At 45.2% G+C, this 16,024-nt stretch overlaps 1 protein-coding gene across 1 annotated transcript in view; it reads left to right on the forward strand.

Annotated features, from left to right (window-relative positions):
- LOC126249419 (alkaline phosphatase, tissue-nonspecific isozyme-like) overlaps positions 1-16,024 on the forward strand; it is a 592,519-nt gene that overhangs the window by 227,421 nt on the left and 349,074 nt on the right. Inside the window, exon 3 of the mRNA XM_049951072.1 lies at positions 11,553-11,731. Coding sequence (XP_049807029.1) covers positions 11,553-11,731 — 179 coding nt within the window. The remainder of the gene's footprint in view (positions 1-11,552; positions 11,732-16,024) is intronic.

Here is a 16,024-nt window from a genome sequence, read left to right on the forward strand (position 1 = left end):
AACCTTTTCATTGTTGTTGTTGTTGTGGTCTTCAGTCCTGAGACTGGTTTGATGCAGCTCTCCATGCTACTCTATCCTGTGCAAGCTTCTTCATCTCCCAGTACCTACTGCAACCTACATCCTTGTGAATCTGCTTAGTGTATTCATCTCTTGGTCTCCCCCTACGATTTTTACCCTCCACGCTGCCCTCCAATGCTAAATTTGTGATCTCTTGATGCCTCAAAACATGTCCTACCAACCGATCCCTTCTTCTAGTCAAGTTGTGCCACAAACTTCTCTTCTCCCCAATCCTATTCAATACCTCCTCATTAGTTACGTGATCTACCCACCTTATCTTCAGCATTCTTCTGTAGCACCACATTTCGAAAGCTTCTATTCTCTTCTTGTCCAAACTGGTTATCGTCCATGTTTCACTTCCATACATGGCTACACTCCATACAAATACTTTCAGAAACGACTTCCTGACACTTAAATCTATACTCGATGTTAACAAATTTCTCTTCTTCAGAAACGATTTCCTTGCCATTGCCAGTCTACATTTTATATCCTCTCTACATCGACCATCATCAGTTATTTTGCTCCCTAAATAGCAAAACTCCTTTACTACTTTAAGTGTCTCATTTCCTAATCTAATACCCTCAGCATCGCCCAATTTAATTTGACTACATTCCATTATCCTCGTTTTGCTTTTGTTGATGTTCATCTTATATCCTCCTTTCAAGACACTGTCCATTCCGTTCAACTGCTCTTCCAAGTCCTTTGCTGTCTCTGACAGAATTACAATGTCATCGGCGAACCTCAAAGTTTTTACTTCTTCTCCATGAATTTTAATACCTACTCCGAATTTTTCTTTTGTTTCCTTTACTGCTTGCTCAATATACAGATTGAATAACATCGGGGAGAGGCTACAACCCTGTCTCACTCCTTTTCCAACCACTGCTTCCCTTTCATGCCCCTCGACTCTTATAACTGCCATCTGGTTTCTGTACAAAATGTAAATAGCCTTTCGCTCCCTGTATTTTACCCCTGCCATCTTCAGAATTTGAAAGAGAGTATTCCGGTTAACGTTGTCAAAAGCTTTCTCTAAGTCTACAAATGCTAGAAACGTAGGTTTGTCTTTTCTTAATCTTTCTTCTAAGATAAGTCGTAAGGTTAGTATTGCCTCACGTGTTCCAACATTGATGGCTTAGTGTGATGCAGGCTAGTGAAGCACGCAGGCAACCATGCCACGGAGATGCACTAGTGCTTCCTGTAATCAACCGAGCGAGTTTGAAAGGGGTGAAATTGTGGTCTTCTGGGTGGCAGAATGACTCTTTCGGAGAATTGCCACACAAGTTGGACGTGCTGCGTCAGTTGTGCAACGATGCTGGTATCAGTGGTTACATTCTCAGACACGTAGACGAGGTTCTGGACGTCCACGTAGCACAGACGCCCGCATGAATCGTCTTATTGTAAGGGCAGCAGTGGCAGATCGTACAGCTACCACGGCACAGGTATGAGGTCTTGTGACCCGAGTTATGGCAAGACTAACTGTTGCGGCCCGGTTATTAGCAGTGAGATTAAGAGCACACATACCTCTAGCCTGTCTTCACCCCACGCCACAGCATCGCCGTGCACTGCCCGACTGGTTCCGTCAGCATCGACGTGCACGGCTCGACTGTCACTTGGGAGATGCATTGGTGCGGTGTGGTCGTCAGTGATGATAGCAGATCCTGCCTGATCGTTTGCGCTTAGGACGTAGACCTAGTGAGCGCTATCTCGTAGAGTGCATTCCTCCAAGACACACTGGCTCCACTCCAGATCTTATAGTCAGGGATGCAATAAGCTACAACTCTCGTTCACCTTTGGTATTTCTGAAGGGGCGCTAAGCAGCGCTCAGTATGTGCAGAAAGTTGTTCGACCCATTCTTTTGCCGTTCTTCCAACAGGAAGGTGATGTGTTGTTACACTAGGCTAATGATCGCCCACATACAGCCTGTGAAACACAACGTGTTCTGCAAGACGTGCAGCAACTTCCCTGGCCAGCACGATCTCCGCACTTGGCTCCAATTGAGCAAGTGTGAGAGATGATTACTCAAAAAGTGACTCGTGCGACTCGTCAAACAACAGCTCCTACAGAACAACGGGGACAGCTCGATCAAGCGTGGCATAACGTATCCCAGGACATTATTCGTCATCTGTATGATCAACTCGTGTCAGCGCGTTCATTTCCGTCCATGGTGGCTACACCATGTACTAATATGGGTTATTCAGCATGAGTCGCCGGCCGTGGCGGCCGAGCGGTTCTAGGCGCTACAGTCTGGAGCCGCGCGACCGCTACGGTCGCAGGTTCGAATCCTGCCTCGGGCATGGACGTGTGTGATGTCCTTAGGTTAGTTAGGTTTAAGTAGTTCTAAGTTCTGGGAGACTGATGACCTCAGAAGTTAAGTCCCATATTACTCGGAGCCATTTTAACCAATCAGCATGAGTCGATAACTGGTACCTCAGAACCGCTTGTGCTATTGATCTGTAAATGAAATCATTTTTTGTAGTCCATATTTACTGTTGCCACAGTAAATCCTGAGTGAAGTGGAAACCTCAAAAATGGTGCACGATTTTTTCCCGGGAGTTAACATATCTCTAAACTGAAAACCACAATAAACTAACTTGGGACCTTTCTATTGAATGGCCACGCTAAATTCCGCAGTAAAACACTTCCCTTTGTAACTGGAAATAAACTGGCGCTTTCTGTTGAAGCTAGGTGACGCATGAAACATGTGATAAGCGGTATTTGTTTGGCCCGAGTCCATCTACACCCTGTAAAACCGAAATTGAAAAAATCTGCGGAAACATCAGCGAAAATCCACCTGACCACTTAGGAGAGAACCCGGTATATGCAGCTGTCCCTAATAACGTTGTTTCATAAAACTTGCAATTCTGTATTTGGCCTTCAAAAAATATGTGAGAGAATTTCATATTCTCTCGCACGCTACGCACTAATATTTAGTCCTGCAGAGAAAATGAACAGGACCTTTTTGTAGGAAATTTAATGTGGTTAGATTTTATACAAGGATACAGTTCCGCTGCAGGCTATTGTTCTCGAATTATTCAAGAAAACGCAGAAAAGTGACCCTCAAACCCACTTCCACTTCCACTCTCACACTCATCCCTCACCGGTCATGATTTCTAGTATGTTGTTCGTGGCACTCACTCCCACCACTGTACAGAAATTTCCGATTGCACAAATTATTCCCAATATTCGACCTTTTCTGGTCTCCAATTATTGGGCTATTACGTCGCCAGTATAGCCGGCTATTTTGTTAACATTATTGACTTAAACGTGCCCGTGAGGGCAATGAATGAAAAACGACTTTTGTAAACGTTGCACCAAAACGAATTACGATGACAATTCGATGCAAAGTTCGTCCTCTCAAGCACAGTAGTTTCGTATCAGAAGGCATGACGAATACAATGATTTCATTGTTTATTTTATGCTGCCAAAATTCACAAAAATTTTAGGTGAAATTAATACAAACGTAACTTCCTCGTAGATTAAAACTGTGTGCCCGACCGAGACTCGAACTCGGGACCGTTGCCTTTCGCGGGCAAGTGCTCTACCATCTCAGCTACCGAAGCACGACTCACGACCGGTACTCACAGCTTTACTTCTGCCAGTATCTCGTCTCCTACCTTCCAAACTTTACAGAAGCTCTCCTGCGGACCTTGCAGAACTAGCACTCCTGAAAGAAAGGATATAGCGGAGACATGGCTTAGCCACAACCTGGGGGATGTTTCCAGAATGAGATTTTCACTCTGCAGCGGAGTGTGCGCTGATATGAAACTTCCTGGCAGATTAAAACTGTGTGCCCGACCGAGACTCGGACTCGGAACCGTTGCCTTTCGCGGGCAAGTGCTCTACCATCTGAGCTACCGAAGCACGACTCACGCCCGGTACTCACAGCTTTACTTCTGCCAGTATCTCGTCTCCTACCTTCCAAACTTTACAGAAGCTCTCCTGCGGACCATTCTGAAAACAAACGTAAATTTTACAATTCGTAAGTGCTCCGCTAAGCCGATGGCGTAATAAGGCCTGTCATTGAAGATCAAAAAAGGTAGAATGTGGGATTTAATTCGTACAGTAGCACACTTTTGTACACTGTTACGAGGGAGTGCCATGAAGAACCCACCAGAAATCTTGACCGGTGGACGCTGAGTGTGGCAATGAGTGCGTTTGAAGGTCACTTTTATACATTTTTCTTGAATAACTCGTGAACTACGACCTCTTGCGGAAACGTATCGCAGTACAAAATTTAGGTACATAAAATTTCTCACAAAAGTGTGCTGTTCATTTTTTCTGTAGGACTAATAGTTTGCACGTAGCGAGCGAGAAAGTGTGAAACCCTGGAGCGTGATTTTTGAAGTCCAGATATAACGTTGTGGTTTGCATTAAACGACATCTCTAGGGTCAAAAAAATGGTTCAAATGGCTCTGAGCACTATGGGACTTAACAGCTATGGTCATCAGTCCCCTAGAACTTAGAACTACTTAAACCTAACTAACCTAAGGACATCACACAACACCCAGCCATCACGAGGCAGAGAAAATCCCTGACCCCGCCGAGAATCGAACCCGGGAACCCGGGCGTGGGAAGCGAGAACGCTACCGCACGACCACGAGATGCGGGCGCTAGGGTCAGCTGAATCACTTCGTACATGGTGAACGCTCTCAGAGGGATCCAAGCCGTCTGGCGGGTCGTTACAGAGTATAAGGCAATTTTATTTATTCGGTTTGTTACCGCAGTCACCCTTGTTCCTGTGAAAAGACCTTCACAACAGTGAATAAACCTGTAACATGCGATAACCATAATGTACAACACAGAGTAATGCGAAACTCCCAAATACAGAAGTACAGCGATGTTGTTACCATCGGCGAGGGAGCAGCTCAGCGTGAAGTAGTTGTACCGGTCTTCCTTTGCATTCGGCGAATCCATACACCAGCTATATACAGGGTGATTTTTTCCACCGTGATCGATGAGAGGATACAGAATAAAAAAGGTCTACTGAACTTATGTCCGGAAATTCGTGGTTTCCATCCTAGAGACCATTTATTCCATCATATTTCGTTACAGAAACTGCCGTCTAATACGCGCTGTACCATGCAGTCACCGCGCGACTGCTACGGTCGCAGGTTCGAATCCTGCCTCGGGCATGGATGTGTGTGATGTCCTTAGGTTAGTTAGGTTTAAGTAGTTCTAAATTCTAGGGGAGCCATTTGAACCATTTTTGTACCATGCAGTCACTGCTACAGTATGCATGCTTTCCTCATAGATAGTGGTACTGTTCTTATATGTCATGGTCTAGGGCATTCTCTTGCCATAGTAATTGGTAATATTGTGTCCGTGTCAGTTCTCTTACTGACTCACCTTGTACTGGATGCGTTACAGCGTTATACGCAATGCTTTCGTATTCGAATCGAGAGCTTGCCGACATGGCGTTTAGTTACGGAAAGGCAACGCTACGGTCGCAGGTTCGAATCCTGCCTCGGGCATGGATGTGTGTGATGTCCTTAGGTTAGTTAGGTTTAACTAGTTCTAAGTTCTAGGGGACTAATGACCTCAGCAGTTGTCCCATAGTGCTCAGAGCCCCTTTGAAAGGCAAAAGGTAACGGGCGGCGGGGAGCAAACTTGTACCAGGAGACCCATCCCCGCAAACAACAATCACAGCATTCAGTGAAGCTTCCTGGCAGATTAAAACTGTGTGCCGGACCGATACTCGAACTCGGGACCTTTGCCTTTCGCGGGCAAGTGCTCTACCAACTGAGCTACCCGAGCACGACTCACGCCCCATCCTCACAGCTTTACTTCTGCCAGTACCTCGTCTCCTACCTTCCAAACTTAACAGAAGCTCTCCTGCGAACCTTGCAGAACTAGCACTCCTGAAAGAAAAGATATTGCGGAGACAAGGCTTAGCCACAGCCTGGGGGATGTTTCATTCTAACAGCATTCAGTGTTTGCAACAGTGTTTTGCTGTTTGACTGATATAGGGTTGTTTCAGGAAGTAGAAAACCATGAAGGACGTACCCGAAATGTTCGGACACCAGACTTGGAGGAAAATGATTAACATTGTGGAAGGCGACCGCCGTGTCAGTTGGCTCGCCAGTACAGGGTAAGCCAGACGACCGTGTGGAACATTCCCCATGACAATTGTTACTGCCCTTATCACTTACAGCGCATTCAGTGCTTACTACCGACAGACTGTCCGCATCGGGAGCAGTTTTGTCACTGGTTTCTTCACCGGGCCATCACGATTCCGGGATTTGTATCATTCATCCTACTCACAGAGGAAGCCACCTTTAAACGGAGTGGTGTCTTCAACTTCAATAACAGTCATCTGTGGAATAGTATGCAGGACCTCCATGGTATGGTGACAGCGAATCATCAACATCGATGCAGCCGGAATGTGTGGACCGGGATAATTGGCGACCGTATTTTGTGACCAGTCTTCCTTTCACGTCGCCTAACAGGCTGGAACTATCGGCGTTCCTTGCGGGTGACTTTGCCTCCCCTGCTGGAAGAGGTGCCATTGATGATTCAAAGGGTTATGTAGCTGCTACATGATAGTGCTACACTCCACTTTGCCGTTAACGCCGGGACGCATCTCAATCATGTCGTCCTTGGTCTATGGATCGGACGAGGGGGTCCAGTCGCATGGCCTGCTCGTTCACCGGATCTCAACCCGTGTGATTTCTGGCTATGGGGCCATCTCAAAAGCATCGTGTATGAAGAGCCCATTCCAGATATGGAGACACTGGAGCAGCGTATTCATGCTGCCTTTGACACTGTTCGGATACAGCCTGGCCGATGTGAACGTGTGAGACAGAACACGCTACGGCGCGTACACGCATGCGTTGAGGCACATGGAAACCATTTTCAACACATACTGTAACTGTGACTGCATGGTACAGCGCATATTAGACCGCAACCTCTGTAACAACGTATGACTGAATAAATGGTCCCCATCTTGGAAACTAGCACACTGGACTCGCATTCGGTCGGACGACGGTTCAATCTCGCGTCCGGCCATCCTGATTTAGGTTTTCCGTGATTTCCCTAAATCGCTCCAGGCAAATGACGGCATGGTTCCTTTGAAAGAGCACGGCCGGCTTCCTTCCCCATCCTTCCCCAATCCGATGATACCGATGACCTCGCTGTCTGGTCTTCTCCCCCAAACAACCCAACCCCTAGCTTGGAAACCATGTATTCCGGACATAAGTTCATTTGACCATTTTGTTCCTTATTCTTGCATCGATCAATCCCTAGAGTGTGTACACTGTGGAAGAAATCACCCTGTATTGACCAACTCCTCATCAATAAGTCTGTCCTTAGTATTACTTTGTATCACAGTTAACGCACATCTATCAGTACCGGAAAACAAAACTCTAGACAGAGCCGAGCAGTGCTGAATGCACATTTGAGAGCAACATATTAAAAGAGGGCATTACTCTTTTAAACAGCAGGTACTGTGAGCGAATGGAAAGAAGACACGCAGCGTATACCGTCGACATTTGAAATGTTTTGCACTATTTTCAGTGCAATACAGATACGAAGGTAAATGGGGCAAGAAACCGAACGAAATGCAGTACCTCTGTAACGACCCGCCGGAGATCGTGGGTACATTATATGAAGATACAAAGTAGGTATCCCTCAAAATCATCTGGAAGTTTGTCGGTGGAGTCTAAGAGTCGTCAGGCACATTTTCGCTAGTGTTTCGGTGTATATTTGCAACTTTGTTTTTGCAACGTGTAGCTGGAGTCACCTCATAACAAATACAGCTCATCATGCGACGTCCAATGTTGCTGGAGGCGTCAGTTTGTATCCCGTTACGAACAAAGTCTTTTTTGTTGTGGAATTGTACGTGCTCTTTCAGTAGAGCAGTACAAAATTAGTCTAATGCAATATTTTTTCGTCTATATGAATTAAGGAGACAGTAAACCACGAAGAAAAACCAGTACTCCAGCAGCGCGACTACATAGCGTTGTGGTCGGCGCAGGCCATGGCGAAAGTGGCACTGCTCCAATACTGACTATTCTTCTCTGTTAAAGCATATCGATAAAGCGAGTATCATACTACACTCTTTTGTTACAGATGTATCGACTGGATACTTCAATTCCGTTTTAAATATCATTTCGTTCGTAACAGGGAACAAACCGATGCTTTCCATCGACATTAAGCATAGCATGAAAGACTTGATGAGCAGTATTTGTTTTGGGCGACTCCAGTTACAGCTCGCAAAATGGCAAATATCTGCCTAAACAACAGAGAAAATACGCCTCACGACTCTTAGGAGGAACATCGGAAAGTAGAACGGCGTTCAAATCCTATTCAAAACAAAGGAACACAAAATAAAAATTATTTTCAGTGCTATGTTTTATAATCCGCTCATAGATATGACTCGATGCCAGGTGGATACCTTGATATGGTAGTTCATTTCATGCATCGTCTAGCCGTTGACAGTATAGTGGTAATTGGTGTTTGAAATGGCCTGTTTTTGTAAAAATAAGTTTTTTGCAATGATGTGTGATGGTGCGACAAGCCACTAGAGTACATTAGTGGTCTCTTCCTGTGACCATTTATCAAGTCTAACAGTGTGTACCGAGTATAACTAAACGGTACCGACAAACGTCCAGGGATTGTAGGTGTTGTCTTGAGGAAGTGGCCTAGCCGCAAGCGCATGACTTTACAACTTTAATGCTCTGAAGCGTCACTGAATGTAACAGGGGTTCCTATTCTGAATTTGTTCCTCGTAAGACCAACTAAAATCCACCGAAGTTTGACTGTGTCGTTTAGTTGCGCCCTGTATGATGGGATTGCGCTGCGTCAGGTGATCAGTGAGCAGTGTGAAGGACCATGACAAACGGAAAAAAATGCCGTCTGCTGGTTTCAGGCACTCATGCAAGCGTCTGATAGATTTTGAAAACAGCTTCATTGTAACTCTACATGTGACCGTCTAGTAGGGCCCTACGACATTCAGGCATGTGGGGGTTTGGATACAATAGTAGTCCGGTTTTGGACTGATTGGGACCGTGGAGAGAATGACGCGCGTCATTAATGCTACGGTCGGCCAAGCACATCATAACCCCTTCACATCTGCTGCTGCCATCCGGGTACAAGTAATCGACTGACTAGAACACTCCTTCGCCGTTAGTTGGAGACTAGCAGAAGCCAGGTTACTGCATCTCCGACTCCATGCGTAGGCAGCCGTTAACACAACAGGCACCTGCATCTCGAATGGTATGGTATCCGGAAAGCATGGTTTGTTGACGAGTGGCGTTGCATTATTCTCACTGACGTCACTGAGTTTTGCACTAACCAGGATACTCATGGTTTGCAAGTATACATCTCTTCCGCAATTAACCATTGACATTGTTGTGAGCACCTTCTGAAACATACTGGTTGTGTAATGATGCAGCAGATCATTATGTTAGGATATACTAGTTATAACAAAATAAAACAGTTAAGGTTGTAGGCAGTCAGAAGTTACATTTCTGATCGAACGATAACAATGCAACAATTCTTGTCAAAAACCAGGTACTGAGACGGAGACCACTAGCCGAGTGTGGAAGAGAGCAGAGGGCCTGCCGGGGTGGCCGAGCGGTTCTAGGCGCTACATTCTGGAACCACGCGACCGCTACGGTCGCAGGTTCGAATCCTGCCTCTGGCATGTGTGTGTGTGATGTCCTTAGATTAGTTAGGTTTAAGTAGTTCTAAGTTCTAGGGGACAAATGACCTCAGAAGTTGAGTCCCATAGTTCTCAGAGCCATTTGAACTATTTTGAGAGCAAAGGAAGAAATCGAGGCCGGCCGAGGTGGCCGATCGGTTCTAGGCGCTACGGTCTGGAACCGCGCGACCGCTACGGTCGCAGGTTCGAATCTTGCCCGGGGCATGAATGTGTGTGATGTCCTTAGGTTAGTTAGGTTTAAGTAGTTCTAAGTTCTAGGGGACTGAAGACCTCAGAAGTTAAGTCCCATAGTGCTCAGAACCATTTGAACCATTTGAGGAAATCGAGCGACATTATGCCGAAAGAAATAACTGCTAGTGGAGCTATGCAACTGAGGAACTCAGTATGATCTACGAAGCACGAAGTCAGAGAGCTGTTTTGGATACAGCTTTAAGAAGACAGCATTTCTTTAAACCATTAGTGAGAATGGTGAAGTATCTGACAGATTCCTTCCACTGAAATGAAATGCTTAATTACCCCTCTTTTTTTTTTGGTTCGTAACGTAAAGTAATTCCAAAGTTTAGTAAATTAAAAATTCTGAAATTCCAGAAAAACTTTTCTAATTTAATATATCTTTTGTTAATTACTCTGTAATTGTGGTCACAATTTTGACTCGTGTAAACCCGCAATCCAAGATACTTCTGAGCTTATTGGGTACTTTACACCACACATAAAAAACAGCAACACAAAGTGCTTCCATTATTCATCTGTTAATCTTGTATTTTGGGATTAAGACAGGCATATTTTACTGCAGTATGATTTTTATGTTTGTACTACCTCTGTTCAGGGTGGCGGTGATAGTGTTGTACTGCCTCTACCCAGTATGGTGATGTATGATGTGTGTATATATTATCACCTCTGGATATTGCGATGTATGGTGTGGTTCAAATGGCTCTAAGCACTATGGGACTTAACATCTGATGTCATCAGTCCCCTAGACTTACAACTACTTAAACCTAACTAACCTAAGGACGTCACACATATCCATGCCCGAGGCAGGAGCCTGCGACCGTAGCGGTCGTGCGGTTGCAGACTGAAGTTCCTAGAACCGCTCGAGTGTATGGTGTGTGCAGGTATGTTGTACAGACTTTCGTCAGTATGGCGGTGCATTGTGTGTGCAAACAGGTTGTACTGGCTCTGAGCACTATGGCTCTGAGCACTATTGGACTTAACATCTATGGTCATCAGTCCCCTAGAACTTAGAACTACTTGAACCTAACTAACCTAAGGACATCACACAACACCCAGTCATCACGAGGCAGAGAAAATCCCTGACCCCGCCGGGAATCGAACCCGGGAACCCGGGCGTGGGAAGCGAGAACACTACCGCACGACAACGAGCTGCGGACAGGTTGTACTGACTCTGATCAGTGTGGTGGTGTATGGTGCATGCAGGCATGCTGCATTGGTTCTGGGCAGCTTGGTGGTAAATGGTGTTCACAGGTATACTGTATTGCTTCTGTCAGTATGGTAGTGTATGATGTGTGCAGGCGTGCTGTAGTGCCTCTGATCAGTGTCATGCTAAATGGTGTGTGCAGGTATGTTGTACTGCCTCTGATCATTATGATGGTGTATGGTGTGGCCGCGCGGGATTAGCCGAGCGGTCTTAGGCGCTGCAGTCATAGACAGTGCGGCTAGTCCCGGCGGAGGTTCGAGTCCTCCCTCGGGCATGGGTCGTTTGTTTGTCCTTAGGATAATTTAGGTTAAGTAGTGTGTAAGCTTAGGGACTGACGACCTTAGCAGTTAAGTCCCATAAGATTTCACATACATTTGAACATTTTTTGTATGGTGTGTGCAGGCATGGCTACAGGCATCGTGACGAACACACGCGTGACGCACGCGACGCCCGCTGCCCTGTATGCCCACTCGGCTAGCCGCTATTGGGAGGACGACTCCAAGATGTCGCCAGCCACGCGAAAGATCTGCAAGGACATCGCAAGACAGCTCGTCGAAGACACACCAGGTCGCAATATCACGGTTAGTATCAACTACACCGCAGTTCATTTATGTGCATGTAATATGAAACAGAGTACGACACGATTCCACAGCTGACAAAAGACAGTCGCATTTGTGTGTAACGGTCTCTAAATCCACAGTTGACCAACAGGTTTAGCTTTCCCACGGTTTCCTAAAATCTCTTAAGGCGAATGCCGGGATGTTTCCGTTGAAATGGCAACAACCAGTTTCCTTGCGCATCTTTTTCGAGTCCGAATTTATGTTCCGTATTTGTGATATCGGTGTCGATGGGATAATAAATTAAACTCTTCCTTTACTTTTCCATGATCTAAATGGTGTGGTTATGGTTCCATAGATAGCCCATTCGAATACTGACAAAGAGATACTAACGTGTGGCATACTATGTACCCGTTACTAGGCTCTGTGGTAGTACTCCATGTTGATTCGCAAAGATCTCCGCAATGTATCATAGAGTAAGAACATGTGACACTATTGACAATTCCCAGACTATCAAATAGCTACGGTCAGTTCTGCAGCCCTCTTAGTGCTTATTAGCGAAAAGGAGATTCAGTGACAGCACTGGCTGGAATGCTGTTCATGAATGGTAGCACAACAGGTTGAATCACCAGACTAACGTACAAATATGCAATCAGTCTGCGTGGGATAACCATGAGAGTGCTCGTACTGCTATACGAAATAGGTAGTGCGGTAGCGTCCTCGCTTCCCGCGCCCAGGTTCCCGGGTTCGATTCCCGGCGGGGTCAGGGATTTTCTCTGCCTCGTGATGACTGTGTGTTGTGTGATGTCCTTAGGTTAGTTAGGTTTAAGTAGTTCTAAGTTCTAGGGGACTGATGACCATAGATGTTAAGTCCCATAGTGCTCAGAGCCATTTTTTTTTTTTTTTTTTTTGGGTATACGGAATAGCAGCCTCAACCACACCTGCAGATGTAGGTCGAGTGTGTCTAGCATGCAGACAGGTTGGTTGCAGGCCCTCAACTGGCCACTTATTAACCAACGCACGTCAATCACTGGAACGGCGGCAGAACGAGTTTTCATGAGAAAACACACAGACCTTCACCCTGTCCTCCATTGAGCTCTCGCTGGACACCACGGAAGTCGCAAATGGCGGTGGTTTGGGGTCAGCAGAATGCACGCTACAGGGCGTCTGGCTCTTAGATGTTCTTGAAACAACCGATTTGTAACAGTTCCTTGTGTCACTGTGGAGCCAACTGCTACTCAAATTGCTGCTACAGCTGCAGTACAATGCGTCCAGAGCCATACGCCAAACACGATGGTCTTCCCTCTCGGAAGTGCCACGTGGCCGTCCGGAGTCCATCCATCTTGCGACCGTATATTCTCGTGACTACCGCTGCCAGCAATCATGAAGAGTGGCTGCATTCCTGCCAAGTGTTTTCTCAGTGTCGTAGAAGGAACATCCAGCTTCTCGTAGCCCCATTACAAGACCTCGTTCAAACTCTGTGAGGTGTTGATAATGGCGTCTTTGTCACCTTAGAGGCATTCTTGAATAACACCTACTCACCAGTTCCATTATCAAAGATAACTAACTCTCACGACCGTTACAGCCTGTATTTAATGCAAACCTGACTTGCATCCTCATAGTCGTGCTACTAACGCCACTCTCGTGTGACTGGCGCGAAATTTGAGTAGACACCATATTTCAGATGTAGGAACACTCCAACTAATTTTCCTTTATGTCGCACAACTCCTTCTTGGTGTTGTGATTGTTTATCCGTCAGTATAGTTTGAGCAAGTTTTATGTGCCATTAACTTTAACGTCAACATCATCAAAATGTTGGGGTAAGGTGTCCTAAAACTGATGCAGCCAAAACTTTCCAAAAAATGCTAAAATCTAGTCTACTCATAAGAAAACCATATCTATCACAATTTTTCCTGCTGTTAGTTATGCTGCCATTGTTTAGAAATAGTTAGCCATAATTTGTTTTTTCTTTAGAAAATTCACTTTGGGGGTAAGTATTTATTAGGCCAGTATTTACTCATATAACATCTTGTACTAATAATTTTTAACATGCACATTAAATATGTCAACTTTGCCAATAGAGCTTGCGAAGTTACGCTCATTCCTCAGCGATTTAAAATTTCTTTATAACAGTATAATATTTGCTTCTGTAGACAAGGTTGCCCTTTTCCTTATAGTTAATTTCTTTCAGTATTAACAGTAAATTTATCTCATAAGAAACTGATAGAGGACGTAATTGTGCGATGACCAAATGATATAATATACGCACCAGATATCGAAATGATCTCAAGCGTGGGAACAGTCGATAGGCACTTTACATCTGGCACTCTCTGCTGCAAGCCACATGAGCTGATCCTATTCACTTCTAGAGTGGGGAGCAGCTAAGAAGACGGGAGAGTGATGCGTTCTGCGCAAAGACAGAGAGAGAGAGAGAGAGAGATTACTTTGCGATGTCATCGTTAGAGTGCTCTCTATCTCTGTCCCACACCACATGCTGCAGCTGTTCTCTCTCCTGGAAAAATGGCAACGCCAGAGAAAACTCCATCACGGAACACAGCTTTCACTTCTGACATTTTCTCGATAAAGTGACTTCCAAGGAGTGCCTAGTGCTCTAGATTATTTTTGTGATGTTTGTTACTTTTCTTTACGTTGTCCATAGCGAACACAACAGTGGCAAAATGACCGTTGCCGTGCACGAGCAATAAAATAAGCACGAAATGTTTAACACACTAATCAAAGTGCTGATGACAGACAGAATCAGTAGAACGTCGCTAAGTACTTGGCCAACGCGTGACACACTCTCTTGATGCTCCGCTACTCTCTGCCACATGCCTTCATAGTTGCACAAAATTCTAACAGAGATTAATTTGGCATCCAGCATCTCTCGACTCCACAGTTGTGCATACAGCATCTCACGACTCCAGTGTTCTGTGTACGACTAAAGTTTCAACATCAGCTACTCGCTCACATCAGTATTATGGTGGTTGAGAATTCAATTGATGATCCTTGCTTTTTGAATGGTTTTGTGTTTAACTACTGATGGTTTTTCTGACGTGCCTGATATTCAGAGTTTCTGAAGTGTCATCATGTTACCTACGACAAGTGCCATTTATTGGTCCAACAAAAATAGTACCCGCTATGAACAGATTACATGATAAAACAGTCTAACTTCTCTTACAGTTACAAATACGTTTACAATTACAATTTGTGCTTTCCGCGAACCGATCGCTTCAAATTTGTTACAATATTCTCAAGTCTAAATATTGATTTGATGCAGCGACTCTACTAAGAAACTATTACAACCTATATCCATTTGAACCTTCTTCTTGTACTCAATCCTTGGCCACCCTCTAAAATTTTTGCCCTCCAGAAGGCCCTATATTGCGACGTTAACTCTTCCTTGATTCCGCAGAACATTGTATATATTTTAGGCAAGTTGTGCCTAAAGCTCTTTTCTCTCCACTTCGATTCAGTACCTCCTCATTAATTACCCGAGCTACGCACACAACCTTCAGCGCTCATTAAACCTCACTCTAAAATTCTTGCCACTTTGATCTACATAGAAATGATCAATATTTTTGCAGTTGGTCTTCTGCAAGTTGTTAAAAAAGTATCGAATACTTTGAGAGGTGGTAGTATTCATCGAAAGAAGAAAAGTAAGTCCAATAAACATGGGTCCAGAAATGCATACTTTCTGAGATAGGTCCAATAAACACTGAGCTGGGAATGCATGCTTTCTGCGGTAAACACGTGTTTACTGGAGATGTTCAATGTAGCGGCCATTCATGACAATGCAGCCCTGATGCATCCTTGTTGTTGTACATGCTGGTACCCATTGAAGACGCAGCCCTGTAGTGTCCGCACATCGCTGACTGGCGCAGACCAGTTCCTTTAAGGTCCCCATAACCAGAAATCTAGGTGATTGAGGTCTGGGGAACGAGCAGGCCAAGGCGTGCCGCCCTCCCCTTCCATCCCTCTCACCCTCCCGCCCCGACAGAAACAGTGGTCCTGAAATGTCTGCATCAGATATTCTGGCACATTGTGACGGAAGTGTGCTGGTGCGCCATCATGCATAAACCGCATTTGTATTCGTTGCTGCAATGGCACAGCCTCCAGCATGGTAGGCAATACATTAGTGAAAAAGTCCAGATAATACGCCCCAGTTAATCTTTGTGGTAGCATGTATGGCCATATTAATCTGTCACCAAGTACGCCTGCCTCTACGCTGATTGACAATATGTGTTGATTCCCATTTTCCTGAATTGCTTGAGGATATACATCGATCCATACATGCTGGTTATGGAAATTCTCAACACC

This window comes from Schistocerca nitens, chromosome 3 (genome assembly GCF_023898315.1).
Source record: "Schistocerca nitens isolate TAMUIC-IGC-003100 chromosome 3, iqSchNite1.1, whole genome shotgun sequence".
NCBI classification, from domain to species: domain Eukaryota; kingdom Metazoa; phylum Arthropoda; class Insecta; order Orthoptera; family Acrididae; genus Schistocerca; species Schistocerca nitens.